We start from the raw sequence: 14,872 nt of genomic DNA on the forward strand, positions 1-14,872 counted from the left end.
TGTGGGCGCTGTAGTCCTCTCTGTAGGGTATAGCTCTGATTCTCTTTTCTCCTCCTCTTCCATTTCTCTGATTCCATCTTGACTTGTCCTGCCCTTGTTCTCCATCAGGTCAGGGAGTGACTTTAACATTGGCATAGCCCTCAAGGGACAATGATGTTTGATTCTGCTGCCCTCCCAGCCTCAACTGGGCCCCTGACTTTTGCTGCCCAGCTGCCATGAAGATCTAGAATGAGAGTGTTATAGTAATCTCCATTTTCCCAAAATCAGATATGACGCATCCAGCCAGGTGAGAGATGTTGTGAATATTTATTCTCCAATCTGGCTACTAATTCAATAGGACAAGGCACCTCTCAGCTGGGCTCCAGCCAGACACACGCAGGACTTCGTTACCCTCAACCCACTCTAACTCCTACCCAAGGTGCCCCTCAATCCAGCCCCAGGATTATCTGTCTCTTTCATCCAAGGTGATTCATCCCAGCATCTCTTTGTCCCAATTCAGATGTTGTGCCAAACTCATAATCCTTAGTCCCCACATTACAGGCTCTTAGGATGCCCCCATGTCATGTGAAGTTCTTCCTCCATTGAGTTTAATAGTAGGTCTCATTTTCCAGCCAGCCTGTGGAAGAGAAGACACCAGGGTGAATTGGGGAAGACAATGTGGAGGTAGAAAGGGGAGATGAGCAGAAAGGTAAGTGAAGGCCAGGTGAAAGGCCTGAGTGTGGAATTCAGGGCACCGAGGAATGGAAGGAGCAAGATGGTGGAATCAAGGACTGAAGGACCAGAGTCCATGCACAACCCAGGCAGTGAAGGGGAAAGAGGGAAATGGTACTGGAGGAATGGTACAGGAGGGATGGGAGAGCTAGTTAGGAGGCTGGAGACCCCTCAGTCACAGTGGGGTATGGGGAGCCTCACCGCCAGGATGATGCCGAATGGTGAGTTTTCTCACTTCATCATAGATAAAGATTAGAAGGCTGTAGGGAGTGGCACAGAGCCACCATAATATCCTGTAGAGAGCAAGAGTTGTTCAGTGTGGCAGGAGACAGAGAGGCTTAGAGAAAGGCAGATGCAGGGAATAGCATACAAGCATTGAGCATAGGGCCTGAGGAGATCAGAGTCTGGGGATGAGGAAGGAGAGATAAATGCCACATCAGAGGTACAAGCAGTATTCACGGAGATTATCTGCCAACTTTGTGGAGTTGCTAAGGAAGGCCCCCTTTGCTTTCTGGGTACTGTATGCCTTTGTACCCACCAAGGGGAGGCTATCCAAGCAGGAGAGGTCTATCTGAGACTAGATGTGTGAGGATATTTTTCCAGGGAACATACATACTCTTCCATGTTGCAATGATGGAGACATTTTTCTTTCTGAACCTACTTTGTAATTAGAGACCAGAAAGATGGACTGTGGGGAGGGGTCGAAGAAAGACAAGATTTGTTCTTTTGGTTGACAGAGAGATGGCCTAGCCCAGCTCTCTCTGAATGAAATGTGTTATGAGCTGCATGTGAAACTTAATATTCTAGTAGTCACATTAAAATGAGTAAAAAGAAACAATTAGCCCTGGCTAGCATGGCTCAGTGAAATGAGCACCATCCTGCAAACCAAAGGGTTGCTGGTTCGATTCCCAATATGGGCACATGCTTAGTTTGCAGTCCAGATCCCCAGCAGCGGATGCCTGAGAGGCAACCATATATTTGTGTTTCTCTCCCTCTCTTTCACCCTCCTTTCCCCTCTCTAAAAATAAATAAAATATTTAAAAAATAATTAATTTTAATAATATATTTTACTTAACTGAATATATCCAAAATATTATCATTTCAAAATGTAATCAATATCAGTGTTATAAATGGCATAGTTTATTCTCCTTGTAATTCTCAATCTTTGAAATCTAGTGAATCTTTTATACTCACAGTACTTTGCAAGTCAGACACTAAATTTTCAATGGTTAAAGGAAAATGTAGTCCAACTTAACAGTAAAGTTTTACTTAATAGAAAAATAGATTTCTGGCCGAGGTGGAGGCATAGGTACATTTACTTTGCTTTCTTGCACAACCAAAAGGACAACAACAAATTTACAAACAAAAAATAACCAGAACTTTCAGAAAATTGAACGGTATGGAAATCCAAGAACCAAGGAGTTAAATAAGAAACATTCATCCAGACCGGTAGGAGAGGTGGAGATGGGCAGCCAGGTTGGAGAGGGCCAGCAGCAAGGCTGTTGCTCGAGGACTGGATGGGCAAGACAGCAGCTGGCAGTCCCACATTTGTGTGTAAATAAACCAGGAGGAACAACTGGGGAGTGAGACAGACTATGCAATCCAGGGTTTCAGCATGGGGAAATAAAGCCTCAAAACCTCTGGCTACAAAAATTTGTGGGGGCTGCGGCAGCCAAAGAAACTCCCAGCCTCACAGGACAGTTCATTGGAGAGATCCACAGGGTTCTAGAATGTACATAAACCCATCCACCCAGGAGTCAGCACTAGAAGGTCCCAGTTTGCTTGTGGGTAGTGGGAGAAGTGACTGAAAGTGGGGCAAGAGCCAAGCAAGTAACATTGTTCCCTCTCTGATCCCTCCCTCACATACAGCGCCACAATGCAGCTATGTGGGTTACCCAGCCCTGGTGAATACCTAAGGCTCTGCCCCTTACAATGTAACAGGTGTGTCAACACACACACACACACACACACACACACACACACACACACACACACGATATGGCCCAAGTGAAATAACAGATCAAAGCTCTAAAAGTAGAACTAAGTGATGAAGAGATAGCCAACCTATCAGATGCAGAGTTTAAAACACTGGTAATCAGAATGCTCACAGAAATGGTTGAGTGTGGTCGCAAAATAGAGGAAAAAGTGAGGACTATGCAAAGTGAAGTAAAGAAAGTGAAGTAAAGAAAAATATACTGGGAACCAACAGTAAAGGGAAGGAAACCGGGACTCAAATCAATGATTTGGAGCAGAAGGAAGAAATAAACATTCAGCCAGAACAGAATGAAGAAACAAGAATTCAAAAAAATGAGAAGAGGCTTAGGAACCTCCAGGACATCTTTAAATGTTTCAACATCTTAATCATAGGGGTGCCAAAGGAGAAGAGGAAGAGCAAGAAATTGAAAACTTATTTGTAAAAATAATGAAGGAGAACTTCCCCAATCTGGCAAAGGAAATAGACTACCAGTAAATCCAGGAAGCACAGAGAGTCCTGAAGAAGCTGGACCCAAGGAAGCACACAGCAAAGCACATCATAATTACATTACCCGAGATTAAAGATAAGGAGAGAATTTTAAATGCAGCAAGAGAAAAGGAGACAGTTACCTGCAAAGGAGTACTGATAAGACTATCAGCTGATTTCTCAAAAGAAACCTTTCAGGCAAGAAGAGGCTGGCAAGATGTATTCGAAGTCATGAAAGGCAAGGACCTACATCCAAGATTACTCTATCCGGCAATGCTATCATTCAGAATGGAAGAGCAGATAAAGTGCTTCCCAGATAGGTTGAGTTAAGGGAGTTCATCATCACCAAGCCCTTATCATAGGAAATGTTAAAGGGAATTATCTAAGAAAAAGAAAATGATAAAAAAATATGAACAGTAAAATAACAACAAACTCACAACTATCAACAACTGAACCTAAAAAAAAACAAAAACAAACTAAGGAAACAACTAGAGCAGAAACAGAGTCACAGAAATGGAGATCACATGGAGGGTTATTCGTGGGGAGGGGGAGTGGAGAGAATAGGGGAGAGGGTACAGGGAATAAGAAGCATAAATGGTAGGTACAAAATAGGCAGGGGGAGGTTAAGAATAGCCAAATAACTTAAATGTATGACCCATGAACATGAACTAAGTGGGGGGTTGGGAGGGTGAGAATGCTGGTGGGAGGGGAATAAAGGGGATTAAAAAAATGGGACAACAGCATAGCATAATCAATAAAATATACTAAAAAAAAAGAAAAATATTTGATACTGCTGTAGTTTTGAACTTTAAATTTACTAAAACTAAATAAATTTACAAATTCAGTTTCTCCATCATGCTAGCCATGTTTCAAGAACTGAACAGTCTCATAAGGATAGTGGCTACTCTATTACACAAACTTGGCCTAGGCCAAGTTTTCCACATACACACATACATATACACACAAATATAAACAGTTATAGACATACAGTCACCCATTCACTCAACAACAATCATTATATATCTACTCTGTTCATATTGGCTCGTGAGGAAATGAAAATGATGACATAATGGTCTTCGATCTCAATGAGTTCAGCAATCAAGGAAAAGAGGATAGAGAAACACACAGAATAAATCATCTCAATGAATTTTAGGGCCAAAGTATATATACAGAGCGTTTGGGAGCCCAGGCAATGCTCAGCTGCACATATTATTACTTATATATTAGCATTATTAACAGCAATAACAGAGTTACTTTTAACAAAGGACTCACTATGACCCACGCCCCAGGTTTGGTGCATTATATGCATTTCTACATGTTAATTCTCACAAAAACCTGCATAGTTTATATTATTGAGACTTTGCAGATGAAGCTGGGGCTCATAATAATTAAGAAGTTCTCCAAGGCCCCAGAATAAAACACCACAGAGTTGAAATTCAAACCTGGGTAACTATGTATAGTGACAGATGGTGACTAAATTTACTGTGAATAATTGTTTTGTACACCTGAAACTAATATAATATTATATGCCAATTTTAATCATAAAGTTAAAAAAAAAGCAATTCAAACTGGGATTGTCAGTATTTAAGGACAATGACAGTCTCTTTTATTAAATATTAGTTGAGCAGCTACAGTATACAAAGCATGGTATAAAACACTCTAAGGGACAGAAAAGTGAGCAAAGTATGTAAATGCATAAAAATGAGTTGTAAAAATATACACCAAATCATTAACAGAAGTTACCTGTGCAAATAGGGAGGTGAGTGTGAGTGGAGTGGAATGGGAGTTTTGTTTTTTTCTCTGTAAAAATTTTAAATAGAATTTTTTACAAGCTTATACTAATGTGAGAAACAAAACATGGGACTGGAATAAAACAAGGTACCAAACAATAAGACTTTCAGATGTACATTAAAACATATTTGCATAAGTACAACAGAATCAGCCACATATATTGGGCTAATTTTATGATTACTTCAGCTCTGAGGATTTGTATCCTTGAACAGTCAACCACACATCATCATAAAAAGAAAAATACGCCATTCTGGAAATCATGGTAAGTCTGCAAATTGCATGTCTAGTGGGTTGTGATCACTTAACACAGTCCCTAATCCCTCCCTAAATAAGAAGCATTTGTCAGAGCACAGACAATTCTTCTTATATAACTGAGCGTACCCTGCTTATGGAGGTGGACCTCAGCTGGGCCTTCCCTGTTCAGGCACCTATTCCCTGGCAGTTTCCCCTACTTGCACCCCTCCCTTACTCACTTGAGCGGGTACATTCGCAGGGCCATGTCCATGCCTGGAGTGTAGGATAAAAACACAGCCAGTAATGTCTCCTCTAGGAGGCCAAATATTAGGATCTTGTTTCTGGGAAAAAAATGTTTCAGAGTGTGTTGGAGACAAGGAGGGAGAGGTAGGAACAATGGTGTGGCCCTGCAGTGCAGGTTTGGGAGACGACTGGGGCTCTTGCGGGGCACTCACTTCATGCCCTGCTGGAAGAATGAGTTGCGGCGGGTCTTGCAGATGATGAGGTCAGCCCACTGCACCACCACGATGCTGACAAAGAAGGCTGTTTGGCAGGTGAACTCCAAAACCTTCCGTTGCTCAAATGTCTGTGGAGAAGGCGGGCAGTGTCAGAAGGGATTCAGACACATGCCTTCCCAGACTCCAAGGCTGAGTTAGGTCTTTAGACTCCCACAGAACTTTGCTTAGATCTCTCTTAGCATTTTTCATGTCACATTATGAGTTGTTTATATGTTTTCCTTACCTGATGAATTAGTCATAAGACATTTTATTTGCCTTTGTGTCCCCTTCCATGCTCAGTTCAGTGAATGGCACATGCTTTGGCTCAATAAGTACTAGGAAGGGTGGTGTAAGGGAAGAGGTGGACTTCAAGAGAAAAGCAGTCTCAGAGGAGATAGGTAAGTAAGAAATGTTGGGCCAAAGGAGAATCTGAATGCAGAGGGGAGAGGAATATCTGAAGGGTAATACCATATAAGAGATAGAATTCCTCCACTCATTTATTCTTTTTTTAAAAAAATCCTCACCCAAGGCCCTGGCTGGAGTGGCTCAGTGGATTGTGTGCTGGCCTGAGAACTGAAGGGTTCCCAGTTCGATTCCCCATCAGGGCATATGCCTGGGTTGCAGGCTAGGTCTCCAGTGGGGGGCATGCAAGAGGAAACCACACATTGATGTTTTTCTTCCTCTTTCTCCTTCCCTTCCCCTCTCTCTAAAAACATAAAGTCTTAAACAAAGATCTTCACCCAAGGATATGTTCATTGATCTTAGAGAAAGAGGAAGGAGGGGGGGAGGGAAGAGGGGAAGAGAGAGAGAGAGAGAGAGAGAGAAAGAGAGAAACATCAATGTGAGAGAGAAACATTGATAGGTTGCCTCCCTTGAAACCCACAACCTAAGTATATGCCCTGACCTGGAGTTGACCCTGCAACCTTTTGATGTATGGTACAATACTCCAACCAACTGAGCCACCCAGCCAGGTCTCATTCATTCTTTTATTTACACTCTATGTGTAAGGAACTTAGAGTCCAGTGGGGAAGATAAATATGTTATGTGAGAACAGTAAGTAAGTTATAAGGAAGGTCACAGAGGGCTATGGGAACACAAAAGAGGTGCATCTAAATGAGAATGGGGAAAAATCTTGTGTTTTAAAAAATAAAACAACATGTTTCTAAATAACTTGTAGATTATAGAAAGAATTTGAAAATAAATAGGACTGAACAATAATTAGATACTACACATCATGGAATATGGTCAAAGTTGTACTTGGAGGGAAATACAGAACCTTAAATAATGAGAAAACAAAGGCTGAAAATGATGAGTCAAGTATTGAACTTAGAAAGACCAATCAGCTCCTTAGTATGTATTAGATCTCACCACCCTTGTCCTTCCCTGCATTCAGCTACTGACACTGGAGGCACTCCCATCATCACTTGATTTTAGCTACTGACTCACTGTCACCCTAACAATGCTCCTGTCTTCCTTTTCAGAGATTTAAATATCTATGTTGATGATCTAATACCAAGGCCTTGCAGTTCCTTGGCTTCTTTTTCTTCCAGCGGTGTTGTTGTCCTCCACTTCCCACCTGGATTGCTTGCTCCCATGGTTAAACTCCAGACAGTGTCTTTCTAATAGCTACAATTTCTTTGTGATTTTGGTTTCAAGCATTCCTCTGACCATTATCTTTACCTTTCCATCACACTGACTCTCATATCTCAATTCCAACACCAACATATTGACTATATTTGGTTAGTATCTGTTTCCCACTCCTACCAACTGTCTTTAACTAGAATATAAGCTCCACAAGAGCAGTAACTTGGTCATTTTTGTTCACTACTACATCTCCAGGGCCAAAATAGTACCTGGTACATAGAATATGTCCAAAGAGTATTTGCTAAATGAGTGAATAAATGGTGATCAATGGAATTATTGGTGAGAAATATTTAGAAGCTAAGGACCTATCCTTGCTTCTAGTAGTACGTAGAGTACCTTCAGAGTGGGCAGCTCTGTACTCAATTAATTATCTGGAAGCCACAGCTGTGGAAGACACATAGACCCTGCCTTTATGGAGATTATGCCCAGGGCAATTGTTCTCAACCTGTTTTGCAATACTTCATGATATCATTGATATAATTTGATATTACTTCAAATTAATTTAAATTTTCCTTAATTCATTATAAATGAATATATGTCAAGCTGCATCTTGGCAGCAGGGAAATGTTATCAAGACATAAACTAACAAGGACACCCTGGTCAGTGTCTCAACTGGTTGGAGCAGTGTCCTGTGTACCAAAGGGTTGTGGATTCAATTCCTGGTCAGGGCACATCCCTAGGTTGTGGGTTTGATCCCTAGTTGGGGTGCGTATGGTAGGCAACAGTACATCTCTTACATCAATGCTTCTCTCTCTCTTTTCCTCTCTATAAAATCAATAAACATATCCTTGGGTAGGGATTAAAAAAAAAAACCACTAATAAGAGTGGATTGAAGTGATATGGACAATGAGGACTAAGGGTATCATTGGACCCTGGAGCAGTGTTGGCAGCTGGGAACATTGACATCTGACAACCTCATGAGGCCCAGCTAGAAATCAAATGTGTATGAGGGGCATCTTTCCAACACTCCAGATTTTAACATACTTTTGAAAAACCTGCAATTCACTTGGTTGGCAGTCTATGGTGAAGTGGGAAAGTGCTGGGCAGCATCAGGCCAAAATTCTAGTCCAACTCTTCTAGGATCCATGGTGGGACTTTGAGCAAGTCACTAAAACTTTCCAGACTTCGTTTCCTCATTTATAGAATAATGGAAGTAGCTTTTGTGTTTTTTACAGTGCTAAGATTCTAGCAATAACTGGTGTCGCATCTCCCACTATTAGAACTTGGGACAAGTATTCACAGATACAAAAATCATACTCGCTAAAATTCTTTTTTTATTTTTTAAGATTTTATTTATTTATTTTTAGAGAGAGGGGAGGGAAGGAGAAAAGGAGAGAAATATCGATGTGTGAGAGAAACATCAACTGGTTGCCTCTTGCATGTCCCCAACTGGGGACCTGGCCCCCATCCCAGGCCTGTGCCCTGTCTGAGAATCAAACCAGAGACCTTCAGCTTCATAGGCTGACACTCAAGCCACTGAGCCACACCAGGCAGGGCTACTTACTAAAATTCTTAAACATAAAATGTTATTTAGAGGGCTCTGGTTTGGGTCTCATTCATCTTGAGTGTTAGAAAAGACTACTACAGAGAGGCATCCTGTAGGTTTAAAAAGTTTGGAATGATCCCTGGACAGGTAGCTCAGTTGGTTCGAGTGTCATCCCAATACACCAAGATTGCAGGTTAAATCCCCAGTTGGGGCACATACAAGAGTGAACCAATGAATGCATAAATGAGTGGAACAACAAATCCATGTGTGTCTCTTTCTAAAATTAAAAAAAAAGTTTAGAACAACAAGGAAGACATATACAAAGAAAATAGGTTTTTGGACTTAAAATTATATTACTTGAACTCCCACGGAGGGATAGAGCATAACAGGAGAGAGGATAAACCATCCATTTCTGGGCAATGATGGTAGAAAAACAGAAATCAGACCCCAAAAGTTGGTATGACAAAGACTTCCAAGTCCAAGGATGCAAAAAGATACAGAAAGATAGGGACAGATAACAGACAATAGTAATGGACTCAAATGAAATCATTGTAAACAAAGAGAAGAATATTTGTTGACATGATTGGAGATTGAGGTGAAATGTTAGCATGCTCTTATAGGACTGCAGATAAGGTATCAACTCTATCTCCTCCCTCTATTCTCCCACTCTTCAAAAACTTGTAAACCCACAGTTCCCTGCCACTTCCTCACTCTCACTAGGCACTGTCTACTACCCTACCCCTTTTACTCACCCACTGCTGTCCATAGCTGTCCTCCAGATCATTTAAGTACCGATTTTCCCAGTCAAGGCGGATGCCCAGCAGATCAATAGGCTTAAAACCATTTTCAGCCAGGATCACAAAGTAGGTAAAGAATCCAGCCAGAGCCTGAATCATCCCTGTGAGAGGTAGAGTCACAGAACAGGGAAATGTGGTTCAGAGAAAGACTTCAAAAGGCAGACCTTGGAAAGGGCGGTCGCTGGGATTTGCTTCTAGCTAGGTTGGTGTGTATTGGGCTGCAATGCTGAAGACTCTTTTAGAAGTGATCTGTTCCCATAATTTCTGGAGCACTGGCCTCCAAGCCCTGATGTTTATTCCTAAACTCTAACCTGGAGCCATCTATCAATCATGTAATCTTGACATTTAAAAGGATCTTAGAGGGGATTTCTTCCTTCTCCCGAGTGAGTGAATGCTGTACTCCTCCGTCTTCATTCCCTCTGACATGAGGGCACTCATCAAGTCCACTCATCAATTCCTCTCCTCTCCTTACCTCTCTCCCATCTGGCTCTTGCCTTTTTATCAGACATTGGTCCTCCCAACAAGTCTAAGCTATTATTTTCATCTCATAAGTGGGAAAACTGAAGCACAAAACAAGTTTCAGTCATTGTCCATGGCCGTGCAGGTATTAAGTGGTGAAACTGGGATTCAGGCAAATGCCTGGCTCCTAAATCTGCTCTATGTGTTTACACCTCTAAATATTGGGATAGTCTCCCCTCAATATCTTCCCTGTCCATCCCTCATTCTACTCCCTGAAACACCCTGCTACATCTGTCAACTCAAGAACAGAGATGTCTAATGGCTCTCAGATGTACTTCAAAAATGGCCCAATTGTCTATAGCTTTATTTTCCACTACTTCTTTATCAGGAATAAACTGGTTTACTTACTCTTCAACAACCAGACCATGTGAATTTCTCTTCTTGTCCCCTACACTTAACCATACATTGGATAGTCTAAACCTTATCTTTCAACATTTTCAAGTCCTGTTTCTTCCATGAAACCTTCTGAAAATCCTCATGACTGGTGAGCCTGCTTGCTTTGGTACTCCTGTCTATACTCATTATTTGGCACTTGGAAAGATGCTGTCACTTTATGTATGTTTGTTCTTTCCTGACTGGACTTTAAGTCAAGGGCAGAGCACAGATCAATAGTTCTTTGTGTTCCCAGAGCCTAACACAACTTTTTGTTAAGAAAATATCTCCCTGACTTCCAAACCAAGGTTGCTTCAATGACTAGACAGGTATAACCATTCCCCACTCCCTTCACCACCCCCATTCCTCTGGCCTCACCAATCTGTCCATAGGCCATGCCGATGAGACGGTGGTTCACCAGGTTATCAGTCTTTGGATTCCGTGGGGCCCTCTTCATTATGTCACTTTCAGCTGACTCATAAGCCAAGGAGATAGCAGGGACCTGAAGAATAGAGGGAGAAACTCAAAGTAACTCGAGCTCTGTCCCTTTCCCTGGACACAGATCCTTCCTACTACTCAGTCCATCTCATAGGAGTTCCATGAGTCTGGTCCCTGTTTGGCCCTTACCATGTCAGTGCCCAGGTCGATGCAGAGGATGGTTATGGTGCCTAGAGGCAGGGGGATGCTGAGCACGATGAAGAGCAGGAAGGGGGTGATCTCTGGGATGTTACTGGTCAGGGTGTATGCAATAGATTTCTTCAGGTTGTCAAAGATGAGGCGGCCTAGGGAGAATGGTCAACCTTCTGTGAGAAGCATAGAGAGGACACACGTCCCATGAACCAGCTCCTGGACAAAGACACCACTACAAAACAGTATCATGATCCATGAAAGGGTCTGGAGGTCCTAAGCCTCTGGGGTCCCAGTGTTGTGTCTAAATTGTGTGACTATTAATTAAAGCCAGGATTTATTAACATGCCATATTTGTTCTTGGATTCAACATGGCTAATGTCATCTGATCTCTGAAAATTAAATAAGGTTGGGCCTGGTTAATACTTAGAGATATTTGTGAATGCCAATGTAAAAACCAAGATTAAGGCTGAAATAAAAAGAAGCTGGGCTTTGTTGGGTTCCAGTTCCATTTTCTGCCGTAACTGGCTTGCGAACTTCATTCTTCCTCTCTGTCTTGATGGCTTGATTCCTTCCCTGATGACTCTTTCGGAAACTGTAATCTGTCCCTGCACTCCCTGTTTTATTCTTTTCTGTTGCACTATTTTCTTCTAAATATTCTATTCAATTTACTTTTTTGTCTGTCTTGTTCCACTAGCAATTAAATGTCACGAGAACAGGAATGTGTGTCATTTTATTTCCCACTGTTGCATCTAGAATAGTATACCTGGTACATAGTTGGTACTCAAAAAAATGTATTGAGTTGAGTGGATACAAAATACAGAGCAGTGTCTGGATCATATGAGGTCTCAATAAAATGACATACTATTACTATTATGTGGATTGTATGGGTTTTAATAAGATAGCTCTAAGCAGAAAGTGGGTAGCCTGGGATGCAGAATTCTGGAATTCTCCTGTTTATTGATGGGTATTGCATTCAAAATTCTCTGGGAAAGAGTGTAATTTTGGCTCATGCAATCAGTTCATAAATCAGGCTCCCACTGATCTTGATATGTCAACATCATTCAGGGAACAGGTTCCTGGGGGTCCCTCCTTAGATTATGGCGTATGAAGTAGCCCCAGGGGTATGGTTTTGTCTTGGAATTTACTGTGGACCTTCTTGAATCTCCAGTAGAGAAGAAAGGAGATATGATTTAGGGAGTCCCAGTCTCTCTAAATAATATGGGCTTTCCTCCAATCTAATAAAAAAAGGGCTCCTGATAGTGATGTTGTAAGTACCTGCTGAATCTCAATTTGAAAAATTTTGTCTTACAATGACTTCCCCCAGTCTTTATGGGATCATCGAGGCTGGATGGTGGGCAATAGGAAAGAGAGTAGTGCATACCAACTCTCACTTGAGGCTGGGGGTCAAGTCCCAACTCTGCTTCCTCACCCTCCTCCACGCCTGTGACAATGGAAGCAAAGTTGTCATCCAGCAGGATCATGTCGGCTGCTTCCTTAGAGATGTCAGAGCCAGAAATGCCCATGGCAATGCCGATGTCCGCCTTCTTCAGCGCTGGGGAGTCGTTCACTCCATCACCCGTCACTGCCACAATGGCTCCCTGGGAGAAACACAGAGGAACTGAAATCGTTACTGTCAGATTCAACACCAGTCCCAAAAATCAGTCTGATTTCTTCATCCCTTGTTTTTTGATGTAGTCATACTTGATTTAGGCCTATTAGCCCTTCTTTCTCCTGCTCCTCCTGAGATATTAAAATTCTCAGAGAGCCCCCAAACTGATACCCATCTCTGGGGTTCATGAAGGGACATTGTCTGTAGTCTCCTTTAGCCCAGTACACATTCCTCTGCTTGGTTTAGGCCAGGGCTACACCGTGTGATTTCTACCAGATTTTCCAAGGCCTTTTGATCTCTTACCAGCCTCTGACATCCCTCTACAATGATGAGCTTCTGCTGAGGAGAGGTCCGAGCAAACACAATCTCTGTGTGGCTTCGAAGGATATTATCCAGCTGTTCTGAGGTCAAATCCTTCAGTTCTGAGCCATGCACCACAATGGCTTTGGCCTCCCTGAGTAAAAGGAATTTCAAAAGGTTATTTCAGTGTGTTGAGAATTCACCAGGTGCCCCCTAACCAACCTTTACTATAACCTCCTTGTTTTCCCTTCCAACCCAATCTTTTCATTTGTTCCCAACCATTTGCTCTCCCTAGACTGACACATTCCATGCCCTTCCCCCCTTTCCTCACTAGTCTTCCCTTTTATCTGCCTCTTTTTTCCACGTGTCTGAAAACCTACTTGGGTCATTTTCCTATTACATTTTATTTTATGCTATGAAACCTTGCACATCCTACCTACCGAAGGATCCTTCAAGAACTTTATTAAGTGGAATCTGAGTGGGGCAGGGTGATTATAGAGGAAAAAATGGCAGATATGTGTTCTTTTGTGGTCTCACCTGCTATTGATCTGGCTGGCAGGGACTTTGAGATGGGCAGCAGTGTCCTCTTCTGTCTCGGCACCTTCTGAAATGATGCCCACACCCTTGGCAATGGCCTTGGCTGTAATGGGATGATCCCCTGTTACCATAATCACCTAGGTTGGGAAGGGAGGGCAGAGAAATAGCATCTTCTTCAGAGAGGTCCTGGGTCCCTCATTTTTCTCTCTAAGAACTATCAGATTATTGCTTTCATTGCACAGAGGTTTTAGTAGCTTATTCCCAAGAACTTGTGCTTCAACTCTTAGGGGTTGGTCAGGACCATCAGATCATAAAACATACAACAATTTGGGTTCTAGGTTTTCCAGGAATAAATTATAGATTTAGGTTTATTGCTATATTCAGAATTTCATTTAATTGCTTCAGAAGCTATTCTGCTTCCTTAGGCCCAAAGACAGAAACACTAACACATAGAACATGTGGTAATAAAGGAAAGTCTGGAATAATCCATATTCTGAGCAAAATTTCACCTAGGCCTGGGTGCATTCTCATCCTTGCTCTTCCTCTCTTTTTCGCACTGTGTCCTTGTACCCCTAAATCCCAGCTTATTTTTTGCATACCTGTTACCAGCCCAAGTCCCATTCCTTTCCAAAGATCAGGTGTCCATGCTCTGTTCTTCAACAGCATTCTCTACTTTCCATATTATGATTGCTTATGCATCTCTCTTCCCCACTCATGAGAGCTCTGTGAGGGTGGGGCCATGCCTATGACTGCTTGTTAAGTTTCCTGCCTTAGTACAATGCCTACCACATAGTAATCCATCAACAAACAATTATCAAAATGAAGGAATGAAGGGATGATTGCTTCCTGGGAACCACTGCACATGGTGCCCAAGTACCCAATTTTTCAGGCTCTCATGGGAAAGAGAAGGAAACTATCTGACTGACGGAATTATCCAACTGCTTTCTGGAACAGAGATCCTGGGAAGGTCAATCTATTTACTTTCAGAGCATGAAAATAAGCCTTGGAGGAGTTTTCCTATGAGCCTTCATCATTCCACACTGGCACCCCTGGCTGGCTGGAAGAAGATAGCAAAATGCGACTATGCTGAGATTCCAGAGACTGAGAAAGTTGCACTATGAGCTCTTACCCACACCACTGATTTCAAGCTCCCTGACTTATTTATGGGCACTGTATCTTCACCATGCTTGGCCTGTGGGATGTGAGATAACTGGTGAGGGTCTGGGAGGGAACTACATAGAAGGTTAGGAGATTCCAGATGTGGTTCAGACTGAGACCTCAATG

At 42.2% G+C, this 14,872-nt stretch overlaps 1 protein-coding gene across 2 annotated transcripts in view; it reads right to left on the reverse strand.

The window, feature by feature from the left end:
* Window positions 1-587: 587 nt before the first annotated feature.
* LOC129062319 (sodium/potassium-transporting ATPase subunit alpha-4) overlaps window positions 588-14,872 on the reverse strand; it is a 42,296-nt gene continuing 28,011 nt past the window's right edge. For both annotated transcript variants that reach the window (XM_054563226.1, XM_054563225.1), the window contains 10 exons: window positions 13,589-13,725; window positions 13,055-13,205; window positions 12,572-12,740; window positions 11,140-11,294; window positions 10,891-11,014; window positions 9,577-9,722; window positions 5,653-5,783; window positions 5,437-5,538; window positions 913-1,004; window positions 588-616 (listed from right to left, as the gene is read on the reverse strand). In XM_054563226.1, coding sequence (XP_054419201.1) covers window positions 588-616; window positions 913-1,004; window positions 5,437-5,538; window positions 5,653-5,783; window positions 9,577-9,722; window positions 10,891-11,014; window positions 11,140-11,294; window positions 12,572-12,740; window positions 13,055-13,205; window positions 13,589-13,725 — 1,236 coding nt within the window. The remainder of the gene's footprint in view (window positions 617-912; window positions 1,005-5,436; window positions 5,539-5,652; window positions 5,784-9,576; window positions 9,723-10,890; window positions 11,015-11,139; window positions 11,295-12,571; window positions 12,741-13,054; window positions 13,206-13,588; window positions 13,726-14,872) is intronic.

This window comes from Pteronotus mesoamericanus, unplaced genomic scaffold (assembly GCF_021234165.1).
Source record: "Pteronotus mesoamericanus isolate MK-2021 breed Mesoamerican mustached bat unplaced genomic scaffold, CSHL_Meso_final scaffold_705, whole genome shotgun sequence".
Classification (NCBI taxonomy): Eukaryota; Metazoa; Chordata; class Mammalia; order Chiroptera; family Mormoopidae; genus Pteronotus; species Pteronotus mesoamericanus.